We start from the raw sequence: 15,985 nt of genomic DNA on the forward strand, positions 1-15,985 counted from the left end.
ACAACAATTATAATGCATTAAACGTTACAGTATCCTGACGTGTGTGTATGTATATACATATATACAGATATATATATATATATATATATATATATATATATATATATATATATATATATATATATATTTGCATGTTACACATATTACTTCAAGTTATAAAGTAATTATATCTATTATACAGATACATACAGATATAATTACTTTGTACTTCAGGTGATTTGTAATTATTTGCGAGCCATGATTCTGACATACATTCCCATTTGTTTCCCAAAGTTTGGCAATCATCTATCTTAGATTTTTTCAGTCTGTTTACCAGTTTTATGGTTCAATTAATATTTTTATTTGTCGGTGTGAACGGAGACACGTTTTAAAATATCAAAGTTGCCAAAAACATTTCATTATGCATTATTTGCAGAATTGTTTCCACTTGGTCAAACCCTTCTAATTTACAGATCCATCGCTAAAGTCATATTATCCACGAGGGAAACGACGGTATACCTAGAGATTTTGACCAGTTCACGACAAATCTGCACGAGCGATAGCAGAGGGCATATATAGAGTGAACTAGTCAAAATCGAGTGGTATACCCGCTGCTGAGGTGGCTTATTGCTATTATTTTATAATATTAAATTGAAATTCCGGCGTGAAAGTCAAAATTTGAATTTTCTCAAACTGAGAACTGGTGCCTATTCCAACCGTGGTGTATTGTAAAGATAGAACGGTTATTTTCGCGTCTCGACCAATCAGATTGCAGTATTTGCGCCATCAATGTAATGATACAATAGTACTGTAAAAACTGTACTTACTCTTTTACGCTTCACATATACATAACCTATCGCGGCGGTGGCAGCTTCGCCACAAAATGCTGCCAGCAACGCCCCTACGCCCTGTGAGGCACCGTAGACTCTAGAAGTGTAACAAACAAATTTCGTAAATCCAATATTGCGTAACTAGAAAAGGTTTGATTTTTTACGTTACTGCCGCAATTTGTTGCACACAAGTACGTAAACCGCATCACACATCATAGAACGCATTAAAGCTTAACCAGCTACAAGTTTTCAGTATCTTTAGTCTGTTTGTAAAATTCAATTTTTTTGTTCTACTCCAAAATAATGCCTAATGTTCAATTTATCAACACAAGCGGTAAGTATGCGATATCCGATGTTAATGTTGATGTTAATGTTAGGACTAGAAAACGTTTGTTATCGGTTGCTTACCTACCCATCGGGTCCTTTTCAAGTTTTCTAAGTACGGCAAAATAATTTGGCCAGACTACCTGTCAAGAAATAGGCCTTTTTGCACCAACAGTTTTGTGGGCAGCGCCTGTACGTATGAGCTCAAAAATCAAACTCAACATAGACTAACCCATTTTTGCATTTAAATCCTTAAATAGTTACATTACTACATAGTACCAAGAGTATGTTGCAGCATATTATAGAGCTAGAAAAGTCATGGTATTGACACTCACCCGCAGAGAGGTAGGACAACCAGTGCTAAGATTACCGTAACGATTCGAACCACGGCACTCGGAGCCAAAAACTTGGTTTGTTTGTAAAGTAACAGCCATGACGTCACATACGCCAGTATCGTTACTAAAAATGGAATGATAACATATGTTAATTTGTAAATTCCTGGGGTCACCAAACTGAAAATCTGGCGGTGTTCATTAACTGTATGTGCGTGTTTGCGAATCACAGTAAGATTCGCGCATTCCATGTGTGTATCTGAACGGGGTTAAATTAACCTTTGTTGTTAAGAAAAAACATCTAGGGTTCGTGTTAACTGACCATTTCAGAGATGATGATGACATTGAGCGGCAAACGAGATATTTTTACGTAGTAGCGAATATGCTAATGAGAAAATTCCACATGTGTACTTTTCATGTTAAATGCATTCTATTTAAAGCGTATTGTTATCAGTTGTATGGGGGACCAATATGGAATAGCTATTATGCAAATGTCTTGAGAAAATTGAAAGTTGCTTACAATAATGCTGCACGACTGTTATTGGGTTATGAGAAACGGAGCAGCGCGAGTCTAATGTTTGTATCTAACAGAATAAGCAACTTTGATGCTCTTCTGAGAAATCAGATAAACAGCCTGAGACAAAGACTTTTGAAAAGTAGCAATGCAATTGTACGAAATGTATGTAAATCATTGTATTTCAACTCAGAGATGGTAAAACACTGGAATAAGTTACTCTATGTTTAAATGTTTGTTTAAAAAGAAACCCATTAGATTATGTATGTAGATATAATCAATTTTTCTATCTTTTCAACCATAATTTATTTTTGTAACTGAATTTTCATGCTATTGCCTTATTTGACTATTATATGGACGCTCAAGTCCGAAATAAAGATATAATAATAATAATAATAATAATAGTCTGGAACATTTCGACCTGCTTCAAAAATTAAAACTTCGGTGAAATTTCTCCATTTTTACATTTTATTAGAGAAAAATGTTAATGGTCGACAGTTTAAAACCGTTATATATGCTTTAATCTGACTGATTCAGCAAAGTGAGACTAAGTCGCAAATCGTCAATCTTGAGTACCATGAGCAGTTTGCCGAGCCTAAAAGTGTTTTTTGCCAGGTGTCTATTTTGCTGCTAAGTCATATTAACTAAACACACTTGCGGCAAACAAAGCATGCTAGAGCTCCCTAAACATGTACGTACATATACATTGGGTCAGCATGTTTCGAAAACAGAGTAAAGTTCAACCTCGAGTTATGCTTTGGCGCGATTCAGCCAAAAGCGACGACATCCTTAAACGGAAATCCCTGGGTGCCTCAAGCAATAGAAGGATGTGATTATAACGAGGAGTTTTCTGCAAGTTGAGTATCTTTGGGTTTTGTCTTTGTAAATACGAGTGCAATTATGCCGTAATTATTCAAACTAAAGCTCCTGAGATATGTAAATTTGTCGCAATCGGTCGCTGCGCTGCCTAATTATAGAGAGTTAAGGTTATTTCAGTTTTCTGTTACAAGTTCATTCATGAATTGTTTTCGGAACCTCCACCAGGGGACATGGGATCTAGCTTATATTAAGAATGTATGCATGCACCTCGCAGATATCAAAATGTTGTACATTGGACAAAATGTGCCTTTTCGAATAGGCTGAAGTGCATATGGTGATTTTCTTATGATGTAAAACCATTCTGCCACCTGTATTTATAACGTTTTGTCAATAATACTAGTGCTTCTATACCAGGAATTGCACAGAATGTAAAAATCTTCAGCGGTACTACACACAATTCTGCTAGCCAAGGATCTGCGTCTAGCACTGTAACCAGAAATGACGTGATAATCCCTGGAATCCAAAACACCACAAACATGAACTGTAAAGTAACAAGAAACAAAATCAGTATTCAATGTTTGTAACATATTACGTATTATTGGTTTCTCACCGCTACCTCATTCTGTACAACTGTCTTTTCAGGAGTCGTTTTTACTCGTTGCAATTGAACATTTGCATCATAGAAATTCCGGTAAAGTTTTGCTTATATTGTAATGACGAACTATGATGACCATTGCAGATTCCAATTGACATCACGGTTATTTCATTACTATGCAAAAATAAGTGTTTTGTACGTCTTACAGAAATTAGAAGAATAACGAGAATTGTACTCTGTTTGCACCTTTGATTACATCTAAATGATAACAATCACGTGTTGAGGGATGCAACCACAACCTTTAGCAGTAAACTATGGCGAAGAAAAGACGAAAGAAAGTAAAGCCTAGAGCTCTGAACCGAAAACATTTAAGACGTTTTCAATACAAAGGATTATGATACTTACGGTCATTGAGAGTAATAGGCACCATATATGAAAGATTCGTATCTCCCGTGACGTCACTTGGTTTGTTTGATCACTAGAATCTGCTGCTGGCTCCTAGTTTTAGAATTTGAGATGAACAATTAAAATTATGAAACAACCATGCAAAATTATGTATATCAGCTTAATCACACTTATATTTAAACAAACTCCAGAAAGTCTAAATCGAAAATGGGGTATACATGCAATGTTTCACTCTGAGCTTGAAACCCAACAAAAAGATAATTTAAAGCTGTAGAAGACAATCGAAGTATTTCTCAAAAGGTACAGGTTTGCACAGCGCGGACTTAAAATACATAAAGAACTCTATCACGGACACTGAATCATACCTCCCTGAAAACAAACAAGCCGTCACTTTGAAACTGTCGTGATTGCCATATCAATTACTACAGAAAATTCTCAACACGGACAATGAATGATCCATTACCGTGACATTGACGAACTTTTTTGACCAATTTTTGTACCAAATGACTATATTAACACAGATGAATAACCTCTGTTTGTTGAAATATTTGTCTCAACGATAATACCTGAAGAAACGCTGGAACCACCGTTTTCAGCTCGTTAAGCCATCCCCACGGTACCCGTCCGACAGGATAGGCCAAAGTCAACACGGCCAATTCCTTGAAAAAACAAAGAATTCTTGCAGGTCATAAACATCGTTGTGGATTCGCGGAAAAAAACCTAAAAAACCATCAAACTCTGAAATATTCACATGGTAAGAAAAATTACTCACAAGTTGGGAACTTTAGATGAGACATTACATAAGATATTACAGCCAATGTGTTTGTGTTCAAATGCACGCATGAATGCATGATACGAACGACCATACGTACGTACATATGTATGTATGTATGTATGTATGTATGTATGTATGTATGTATGTATGTATCTATCTATGTATCCAGTAACGTATAGGTATGTATGAACGTGCAGAAATGCATACATTGAATTAATTTGATAGTTGGCGTTCCTGTAAAACATGCATTCTATGATCCTAAAGCTTATATTTACAAAAATTGAGCCTGTTTTGGATGTATGATAATTCCTCCATCCTTTTATGGATAAATCTGTCGCGATCCCCGCATCCAATAACGTAAATCTACTCGACGCTGTATATGATATTTACTCAGTGTTACCACAGTTGTTTATGCGATACTGGACTTTCCCTGCTGACGGTGCTGACCGTAAAATCTTACGCCCTGTGTTTAAAATGTCAGCAACTTTACTACCCGTTGAATTATAGTCACTCACCGTGACAGCCTCCTCGGGCGTGTCTTCCAAATCCCTGGCCACGAAGACATTGATGACAGGTCGAGTGATTCCCTGAATACACTGCACCAAAGCCAGTGGCCACCACAATCCAAACACCTTACCAGCAGACAATCTATCCCTCTAAAATGGAAATGAATTCAACGTGACACTAAAACAAAACGCATGAAAAGTTGAAAGAAGTCTACAATGAGAATGAAATCAAAATTTTGGACAAAAAGTCAGGCAAGAAAAATTCAAGTTGGATTCAAGTTGTAATCCAACAACCGAATAGAACTGCCTTTTAATGACAGATAACACTAATTGACAGGCTACACGATACACACATACAGAAAACGATAAATTTGAAGACAAACCTCTATAGCGATGTAAAGAATTGAAAACTAACCGTTTCGTCAGGAGGGGTCGAATTTCTATATTCCCAGGTGACGAACTTGCAAACACCGCCCACTAGTATACCAAGTCTAACCAAACATCCCGAGTACAATGCGATAACCGGTATAAGTATTGCCCCTTCCACACCTAGGCTTGTCTGCAATAGACCCGCGACAACGCCAATCTGGAAATGCATATAAATAAATTCAGTAAATTCACCCTCTTTCAAAGACACACATCCCTGATATCAACCAGGAAAATATTCTTAACGACGATAAACGCGTCGCATGCTCCAAAAGTTCTGCAAGGCGCACGAGGGGACAGTGATTTAAATGCATGTCTGTCTGGATTGAACGTCATTTTTCATTATGATATTTTTTCAAATTTGGGCAAAAACTGTTTTGCAAAAATTACCGTCTGACATCACTTTTGTCGATTTAGTGGGGACTAGACGTATCTATTTTCTCGTCACGTGACGTATTCTGGTGAATGGCAACACGGAATGAGCATGTGGTGTGTTATAAAACGGAATATGTCTACCTGTGTAAAAATATCGGCAATTGATGCACTTCCGACGGTGACACTACACCTGTGTCGTAACAACACACCGGCAAGAAGCCATGCCTGCAATAGTAAAACCACAACTCACATGACCAATCATAAAATCAGGTGCATTTAACGCTCGCTGTGATAACTGCTTACAGGTCGAATGGGGGAGGGGTAATGTTTTACAAACCCGCCCCTTAGTCCGAAAGAGGACCATACTTTACACGTGTAAATATTATGATGAATTCAAACTTTCAATGTGTTGTTTAGGGAATTTGAAATCTTTTCACAACAATCCTATGAGAATCGTAAAAGCTTTCCCACAGTACATACATTACATCCCGTAGGTCCAATACATAAACGTGTTCATTTTAATGAATGGCAGAGGTAACACTGGCATGCTGTGTCTATCTATCTATCTATCTATCTATCTATCTATCTATCTATCTATCTATCTATCTATCTATCTATCTATCTATCTACCTACCTACCTCCCTACCTACCTACCTATCTGTCTGTCTGTCTATCTGTCTGTCTGTCTGTCTGTCTGTCTGTCTGTCTATCTATCTATCTATCTATCTATCTATCTCTACCTACCTACCTATCTACCTATCTACCTATCTATCTATCTATCTATCTATCTATCTATCTATCTATCTATCTATCTATCTATCTATCTATCTATCTATCTATCTATCTATCTATCTATCTATCTATCTATCTATTTATCTATCTACCTACCTACCTCCCTCCCTACCTCCCTACCTACCTACCTACATGTCTGTCTGTCTGTCTATCTGTCTGTCTGTCTGTCTGTCTGTCTGTCTGTCTATCTATCTATCTATCTATCTATCTATCTATCTATCTATCTATCTATCTACCTACCTACCTACCTACCTACCTACCTATCTATCTATGTCTGTCTGTCTATCTATCTATCTATCTATCTATCTATCTATCTATCTATCTATCTATCTATCTATCTATCTATCTACCTACCTCCCTACCTACCTACCTACCTACCTACCTACATGTCTGTCTGTCTGTCTATCTGTCTGTCTGTCTGTCTGTCTGTCTGTCTGTCTGTCTGTCTATCTATCTATCTATCTATCTATCTATCTGTCTATCTATCTATCTATCTATCTATCTATCTATCTATCTATCTATCTATCTATCTATCTACCTACCTACCTACCTACCTACCTACCTACCTACCTACCTATCTGTCTGTCTGTCTGTCTGTCTGTCTATCTATCTATCTATCTATCTATCTATCTATCTATCTATCTATCTATCTACCTACCTACCTACCTACCTACCTATCTATCTATCTGTCTGTCTGTCTGTCTGTCTGTCTATCTATCTATCTATCTATCTATCTATCTATCTATCTATCTATCTATCTATCTATCTATCTATCTATCTATCTATCTCTTCGACGCACACAAACTACTGTCGAAGCTTATCATCAGCATGAAGACACTCAACGTTACTTACAATCCCGTCCAGAAAAGGATACAAACAAACAGAGAGAATGAACTGCCTTGCGGTTATTCCAACGTCTGCCTCAACACTGTGTAACTTGTCCACGACATAGTACCCGAGTTTCGTGAAGCCTTGAGGAGAAAAGTGATCGACTAATGTTAAATTTGCAGTGCTTCAGCCATATAAAGCACAGTCTGTTTTCTACTGTTTTTCATTGAGGGCATGCTCCAAGTATGTAAGATTTATTGGTGTAAAGCATCCGAATTATTTAAACTTGTGGACACCTATGGAGGAGTTACCTGAGATACTAGTTCTGAAACAATGCTTATGAGGTAAGTTACTTCATAAGCATTGTTTCAGAATTAGTATATGTCTGTATATTTTATCAAAGCTATGTTAACTTTATCTGAAACACAGAACCTTCTGAATTTGAAATTATGTGTGTGTTCACCTATGTACAGATTTACACCGAAGATGCTTAGTGCAGTCTTTAAGCAAGAGTATACTAGACTGTCCTCCCGCTTGCATCAGATGTGCAGAGGTCAGCTTTGTTTCTCGTTAAATTTCTGGCCTCCCATCCTCAACGGCATTTCATGCTTTCTGCTACTCAGTGGGCGAGGAAACCCTAAAATTGTTTTAGGTTTTGAAAAGTGTACAGATTACCTACCTATAAGAAATGAAAACAGCAGAAGTGTTCCACATACACCTGCGAGGCATGCAAATGTTATTAAACCGTCACGTTTGTATAGCACCAGTACCAAAGCGACCTGTTTGATCTCCATGATTGGCCAAATGGCAAATTTCAGCAGGTTGTAGCCGATTCCGAAACTGGCGAGAAGCATTGTGGAATTTTCAGCCGACGTTAGACTTCGGGTCAATGCCTGTGTAAGACATGGAATCCCTTGGCATGGAATCATCAAAAGTTCCAACTATTGGCACTTCAACGAAGAATGCGATTTTCAAACCTTTCCAATTCTTTTCTGATCTATCATTTGTGGGGGTTCATTTTAAAACTCTTGGTGTAAACACCGTCCCTCCACCCACCAGGGATGGTGGTGTAAGAAAACATTTCACCATCTTAGTTTTTCGAAAATCGAAAATTTTACTTTTCTACTTACTAATTTGGGATAATTGGATTTTCATATTTTTTAAATTTCTCAAAAGTGTTAGGTGCCAGATAGTTGAATGTTGCAATAATACAAATTACTCATAAAAACAAGAAAAGCAGATGAGATTACATTTGTAGACTAAATCGGCATTACTTCACCATCCAATTATCCCAAATTAGTTCCAATCGTGATCACAGGGACGGCGGTCATTTTGAATTTCAAATATCGGTAAATCTTGGGTAATTTGTTTCTCTAGTACCAAAATTTACACGGTGACCCCAATTTTTTTCTTGATTTTGAAAGAGAATGGTTGAGGAAAGTCTGAGCTAAAGTTTAAGTATTTTAATTTCGATACGCATACTACCTTAAATGATGGGTAACAGGTATATAAAACGGGGTATATGGTCTGAACGTTCATTTTGAAGCTGAACTTGGTGAGTTCACTACATGCTAGACCTCACAATGAAACTTCAGTCTACAGTAAAACCACAGGGGGCTCTTACTTCTTGTTTATTTGTGTCTGTGTTTGTTTGTGTGTATGTGTTCGTGTTTGTTTATTTGTTATTTTTAATAAAATAACAGCGAAAAGCTGTTTTGTTAATATTTGTCAATAAAGAGCAGTTTATTTATTTGTTTGTTTGTTTGTTGATATGTATTTCCGATGGTTAGGGTTAGGGTTAGGCTTAAGTTAGGGTTAGGGTTAGGGTTAGGCTTAAGTTAGGGTTAGGGTTAGGCTTAGGCTTAAGGTAGGGTTAGGGTTAGGATTAGACTTATTCACTCCCTCTATATATTTAGGAAGTGAATAAGTCTAACCCGAACTCTAACCCTAACTTAACCCTAACCCTAACCCTAACCCTAACTTAACCCTAACCCTAACCCTTACCCTAAGGGTGGACCATTTGATATCCTGGGGAGGGGCTTGGAAGATTGGTGGAGAGCCATTATTTTTTTTCCCACCTTCTTCACCATGAATTATTTTTTTTTACAGGGCATATGCTGGCAACTTTTTTTTTCACTTTCCTTCTTCGAGATATATTTTTTTTTACCAAAGTTCAGTGCAATGTTTGTTTGCTTGGTTTTTCACACCCAGTAACAAGATGCTGTTCTATCGCACAGAGACTATATTCAAGAAACTAAATAAAGATATGTAAATACATGTACATTTTTGATTCACTTTACAAAAATATCAGTTTATAGATCTTATATATACCATGGGTAACACACTGAAAATACAAATCAAATAACCTGATTACTGAGTTCTACATTAAGCATTAACAACTTACAGTGAAAACTTTTCTGAGAACATCACTGGTGTCATCAGAAGAGATGATGGCATCCTACATATCTTTGTAAAATCATGTACATTTATGGCAGCAGTGTTCTCCCCAGGCTTTTGTTGAAAGAGGGCGAAGACGTGGTGCGAAGCACCACAAGCGACGTGTCAGCGGTCGCGGGGGGAGGTCAGGAGGGGGTGTCCCCCTCCTGCCATTGGAGCTTTTGAAAAACAGAGATTAAAATAGTGTTATTTGGTGGCACTTGGGGAGTATTTTTTCAGATTTTTTTCATATAAAAAAGCTCAAGGAAAAGAAATCTGAGACAGTGTTCCATAACTTTTATTCCAGTTCACTGATTTCAATGAAGATTATTTGTAAAATCATGTACATTTATGGCAGGCATTTACTTGTGCTTGAAAAAAATATGTCATTGTCTGACAAGTGTCCTGATTTGAGTGATATTAGCAAGTTGAACAGTCCACTTGACTGACTGAGTCCACTTGACCCAGTTCATGGCAGGCTGTCTCTCTTCTTGTGGTATTTTGACAAAATCCATACATTCAGATTTACACATTTCTGGAAACACGGGTGAGCAATTTCAATTTCAGCATACTTCCTCTAATCAGAAGGTCATGTATACTGTACAATTGTTCATATTCAGTTATTGTTCCTCAAGCTTGAAATGGTTTATGCTTTATAAAACTCCAGAGCTACTGCTTGATTTTTATTGATGCTGCAATGTGCATCGAACAATTGCCAAGATTTTTTTTTCCAAGTCGCAATGGTCCATAATTGTTTTTCCATCAGCCACTTAAAGCCAGATTTTTTTTTCGAGCAACTCCACCTGGCATCTTTTTTCCCCCCAAATCTTCCAAGCCCCCCCCGGATATCAAATGGTCCATCCCTAACCCTAACTTAAGCCTAACCCTCACCCTAACCATCGAAATACATATCAACTAACAAACAAACAAAAAACAAACAAACAAACAAATAAATAAACTGCTCTTTATTGACAAATATTAACAAAACAGCTTTTCGCTGTTATTTTATGAAAAATAACAAATAAACAAACACAAACACAAACAAACAAACACAGGCACAAATAAACAAGAAGTAAGAGCCCCTGTGGTAAAACCAAATTGGCATGGGTCGGCATATTGCTAAGCCGAACTTGATGTTCGAAAAAGAAAAAAATCCACATGGTCACCGTGGTAGTATACAGACCAAGATGAGGAATAGGGAACATCTAACTATGAGTGTAACACGAAAGCAAAAACGGGGATGCTGTTTTCAGTAGTCAGTGGTATTTGGACAATCACATAGGTGTTCTCAATTCCTGGAATAAACTTTTACTGTCTGGGATTAGAGCTCAACCTTCTAAACTCTCAATTGTCTGACACCAGAAAAACTGTATCATGTTAACCACAGTTCTGCTTTCGTATGCAAATGTGTAGTTAGACATTAACGACGTTGTGACTTTGCCATAGGCCATCACAAACCAAAGTATTATTTGAAGCTATCGATCATGTACGCCGAAAGTCGTGTAATTTTCAAGTATGTCTACCCGATTCATAGATATTCAAAATTATGCATGCCAAACTGCAGAAACTGTGCGGGTCTATTTTCGCAGTGACTTAGAACTTGAAAATTTGAAGTTTCACTGTAGCTTCACTCTAACCCCCCTTGGATCCACCATCGTCGTAAGCACGCGCCTCTTTACGGCAACAGCTTAGCGCTACCCGTTAAGAGGTTGATTTTGCGTAGGTCAGCGGAGCGGAAATTATTGCTCTGGCTCGCGAGAATAGGATCCACTAGCTGAATAAAGGCGAACACCAAAAACGTTCTGTCATTCTGTACTCGTTGAGGGTTGACATTTTATAATCAGTCACTTTAGCGCAACTGTAATATGTTGATGCAATGTGTCTAAACAATCGTAATGTTGGGATTGGCTCCTTTTCTTTCACTTTCTGTATCCTTGTTATTGATAGAAAGGAAAGGACAGAGAACGGAAAAGTAATCGCGTAATACGAAGATCTACTGCATCTCTACGAATATGTAGTTTGTGCTTTGGAGTTGGAACAGCCAGATTTAGCCGAAAAGTACCATTTCTCGTTAAACCTGCTTTGGGTGTCAAACATCTCCATTTTCTGTCCCAATGCTGATGACTATAATCTACATTTTATAAATCATGGGTCAAAAGTTTATATCGCTCATTCCAATTGTACTGTCACTCGAAAGGCAATCGCCCCGGGTTCACTATAACATGTATATGCGCATTACAACACTTGTTTATGTGTGTTGGACAGCGATTTGCATAGCAATTGTTTATGGGTCGAAAGTCGTTCTATAATAAAGCTAAGGGGTCAAAAGTTTACCTTTTATCAACATCCACTTCGTCAAACGTCTGCGTGAGATGAAAACAGTACATATGTATTTGAATTTGCACTAGTCCTGAACCAATGATATGGCACATCGTTATTTGAAATTATATCATACCAGTATATTGAACGCGCAAATGCAGCGATCTGATTGGTCGAGACGCGAAAAGAACCGTGGTATATTGGCGATATACCACGGCTGGCACACGCGCGAGCTCTCGGCAAGAGCCAAAATCCTTTTTTTTTTTGCGTTCTATAAAAACTATTAGAATTTTCATAACTCATGTTTCCTTGCGATTTATGGGCTGTGATTGACCTGATAAATGGTAAGCTGTAACACGAAGGTCGGTCACGACAGGGTGAAATTGCAACAGGACCCCAGGACTCTGTAAACCGGATTCTTTCAGTGTTCCTTCGGAAATATCCGCTCAAAACATAGAGAACCCACACTTTCAGTTCGCGATTGGCTGGCCATAGACATACAGTAACCCTATACCACATATACTAGCTACTGTGAGCGCTTACACTTGCATTTGCATTAAAATGTGCAGCGAACATGCACACGTGTGTGATTAACTTGAGATAATTTTGCTATGGACGGGGGCTAAACGGGTAAATGCGGTGCGGCATTGCTATTTCAAGTGAACGTGAAACGTCGACTAGAAAATCTGCGAACGCAATGTGACGTTTTCTGAGGAACAGAATTTGTCTACAAAAACTATATAATCTATTCTGCTGTTCGTTTATGACAGTTCTTCCAACTGGTGTAAGAGGCAGTCCCTTGATTTATCAGTTGTTATCACCGTTATGGTAAACTAGCAGAGTAAATACATAGGTAATACATTTACTGACGTATCCTGTGGCACTAGTCTCCGACGAGAAGGTGGGTTGATGTCTGCATTGTCTTTTGGCAGCCATATTGGTATTATATACTTTCACCGAATAAACAGAGCCTCTCTGTCGACAACTATGGGACGCCGCCGTGACTATACCTTGATATTCACAAAGGTCATTACTTTAAAATATAAATAGTTGAATCAGAAATTGCTTGGATGGGGGGGGGGGAGAGAACAGAGTCCTCGCTCTGAGCACACATACGGAGAAAGCGTGCATTTTTACCTGTTCACCAACATCTTGTATGACGATAGTCAAGGCAAGAGGAGCAAAATACTTTACCAGGGACCAATAACTCCAAAACCCTGCCATCCTATAGAGTGAGCGCTCTCACGTCTCTGGAATAGTTGCTGCCGAAAATGTGGATGGCTACGAAGGACCACCAAGTGATGACATTGAAAACCGATTATCGTGGGGTAGGTGCGCCGTGTTGACAAAACACAAATTTAATGTGACAACCCGGAAGCGTCATTGTAAGCCTAAAGTTCATAAGGGTCACCTCGTGCATGACGACACAAATAACAATATGATGAAGTCAATACAGTTTGCTACAATTGACGATTCGATGGATATCCTGGGAATACATTCCATTTGTTGAAGTTCATGATCAGATCAATTCATAATGGATTTTTACTCTTTTCTGGGAATGATTTTGAGTATCTACATTTAAACTCACTGACCCTCCTTCCCAACGGATGCTGTTGGCAAAAGGATAGCCCCCTTTAGAACATTGTCGAATTAAGGCAGAATGCGTCTCGGCCGGGGACAGCTATCCGGACTCTCAAACTTTTACAATTCTTTTCCCATCTTTCACTCGTGGGGGTGAATTTTAAAGCTCTTAGTGTAAGAAAACTTTTTACCGTCTTATTTTTTCGAAAATCGATTTTTTTTATTTTTCTCCATAGAGTTAACACAGGGATGGCGACCATTTTGAATTTCAAATAGGGAGCCTATCGATAAATCTTTGGTATTTGTTTCTCAAGTACCAAAATTTGAACGGCGACCCCCCCCCCTCCCCCCCCCCCCCCCGTTTGTATTTTTGATTTTGAAAGAGAACGGTTGAACTATTCCTTGAGGAAAGTTTGAGCAAAGATTTTAAGTTTTTCACTTTCGAGGCGCATACTCAGATAACTCCTCTCTGAATCTGCCATTCCGTGCTCTAACTGTCTTGCGGTTATTCAACACTATCTAACTTGTCCGCAACATAGTAACCCAGCTGTGACAAACCTTATTAAGAAAATAACGAATCGGGCCAAAGGATTTTAACTCTGGTTTAACCATATACAGCCATAGACAGTAGAGGGCTGGGGAGACATCCGTTTTCTACTGTATATATTCTAGCGCGTGCCGATTCCGAGTCCTAAACAAAAATTTTCAATATATTGTACTGATATTTGACTTATCAATATCCCCTTGAGGAAGTACATCTACTTCAGGTGCCATCTTTTCGGAAGTAGCAGTAATACTTGTGGCTGTCAACTTGTCTGAGTGGCTGTAAGGCCCTTCTAAACAGTGTACATACAAGATTTTGAGTCATATTCTTGCTATTATCAAAGTTGGTGACAGCAGTTTTCTACATGCATGTCGGGGAAACACCGAGAAGCAGAGGAGGCAGCGCACACTTCTCCCCTTTTGCATCTGATGTGCAGACATTTGCTTTCGATAAAATTTCTACCCCGTCCCCTCCTCCTAAACTTGTCAAAGCCAATTCTCCCCAACTCAGTAAGCTAGTAGGCGCTTCAAATTGAATGAGGCACTTTGACAGAAAATTATAAAATTACCTATCTACAAGTGAAAACAGCAGAATTGTTCCACACACATCTGCGAGGCCTATATTACATGTAAATGTTATTAAACTGCCACGCTTGTCATGCACCAGTACCAACGCTACCTCTTTAATCTCCATGATTGGCCAGGCGGCAATTTTCAGCAGGTACCTTAATGGCCGTGCTCAATTTCCTTCGTTTAAATTTCCACTCTGAACGAACGATTTTAAGTCAGTGAAATTCATTGAAGTGGAGAGCGAACTGATATAAATGTGCTTTATAGTGTCTTACTTCAGAACACTACAAGCAATCGTCCCCTTTGCAAATTGTTAGCAAACCATGAAGAAAGCTAATGAAGTCAGGGTTTCACTTTCAGAAGCGAGAGAATGAAAACTTTGAAATGAGAGAATAACATATATGACTACAAACAGTATGCAGAATTGTGTACATTCCAACTCATCAAGAAAGGACGCCCTCTTTTGAAATGCATAAAACAAGTACAGAGCTCAGTTTCGAATGTTATCTGGCTTTCTACTATGATAATGCGTTCAATACATTTAGACTGTGAGTGGGATTGTTGTATGATTTTTGTATGCAGGTTTTAATTTAAAATGGCAAACAAACAGAAAGTGAAATTCACTTTCAACAATATCAAGTCAGAGGACATTTTCTCCCTTCACATTTCTTTCTTCCCATCAGGGCATGGCCAGAAATCCTGAATTTCAGAAATGCAAAGCGAAAAAGTGGTTTCATTTGAGTTACTTGTTAGAAATGACTCTAATTCTAGATTTGTTTTAAAATAATTTTTAATTTCCCAATTAATTATAGAATTGATTTCATCACAACAATTTTGATCACGTGGTTGTCACATAGAACGAGAGTGCCATGTGAGCCCCATCATTAAAATCTAAGTGAAGACACGTCTTATGGCGCATGCGCTGTGGAGGCTTACAAGTAAACTAAGGAGTCCACAATATCTGAACCGAACGTTTTTTCTTGTATTGTGTATACGTCGTCCTAAAAATGTTGTGGTGTTGTTATGATAGAGTCAT

General features: G+C 38.1%; 1 protein-coding gene across 3 annotated transcripts in view; it reads right to left on the reverse strand.

Annotated features, from left to right (window-relative positions):
- LOC139143637 (progressive ankylosis protein homolog B-like) overlaps positions 1-13,786 on the reverse strand; it is an 89,073-nt gene extending 75,287 nt beyond the window's left edge. The window contains exons 1-11 of one of the 3 annotated variants that reach the window (XR_011554646.1): positions 13,393-13,657; positions 8,180-8,393; positions 7,525-7,643; positions 6,022-6,105; positions 5,495-5,665; positions 5,089-5,229; positions 4,365-4,457; positions 3,799-3,891; positions 3,210-3,339; positions 1,469-1,592; positions 807-906 (exon numbers count right to left, since the gene is read on the reverse strand). Coding sequence is in view for 2 of the 3 variants with exons in the window: in XM_070714132.1 (XP_070570233.1) it covers positions 807-906; positions 1,469-1,592; positions 3,210-3,339; positions 3,799-3,891; positions 4,365-4,457; positions 5,089-5,229; positions 5,495-5,665; positions 6,022-6,105; positions 7,525-7,643; positions 8,180-8,393; positions 13,393-13,479 (1,356 nt within the window). In the remaining variant the exon portion in view is untranslated. Of the gene's footprint in view, positions 1-806; positions 907-1,468; positions 1,593-3,209; positions 3,340-3,798; positions 3,892-4,364; positions 4,458-5,088; positions 5,230-5,494; positions 5,666-6,021; positions 6,106-7,524; positions 7,644-8,179; positions 8,394-13,392 lie in introns of all 3 variants that reach the window. The other 2 variants (XM_070714132.1, XM_070714133.1) reach the window with 2 other exon arrangements.
- Positions 13,787-15,985: the final 2,199 nt, after the last annotated feature.

The sequence above is a fragment of the Ptychodera flava genome, chromosome 11 (genome assembly GCF_041260155.1).
Source record: "Ptychodera flava strain L36383 chromosome 11, AS_Pfla_20210202, whole genome shotgun sequence".
Lineage (NCBI taxonomy): Eukaryota > Metazoa > Hemichordata > Enteropneusta > Ptychoderidae > Ptychodera > Ptychodera flava.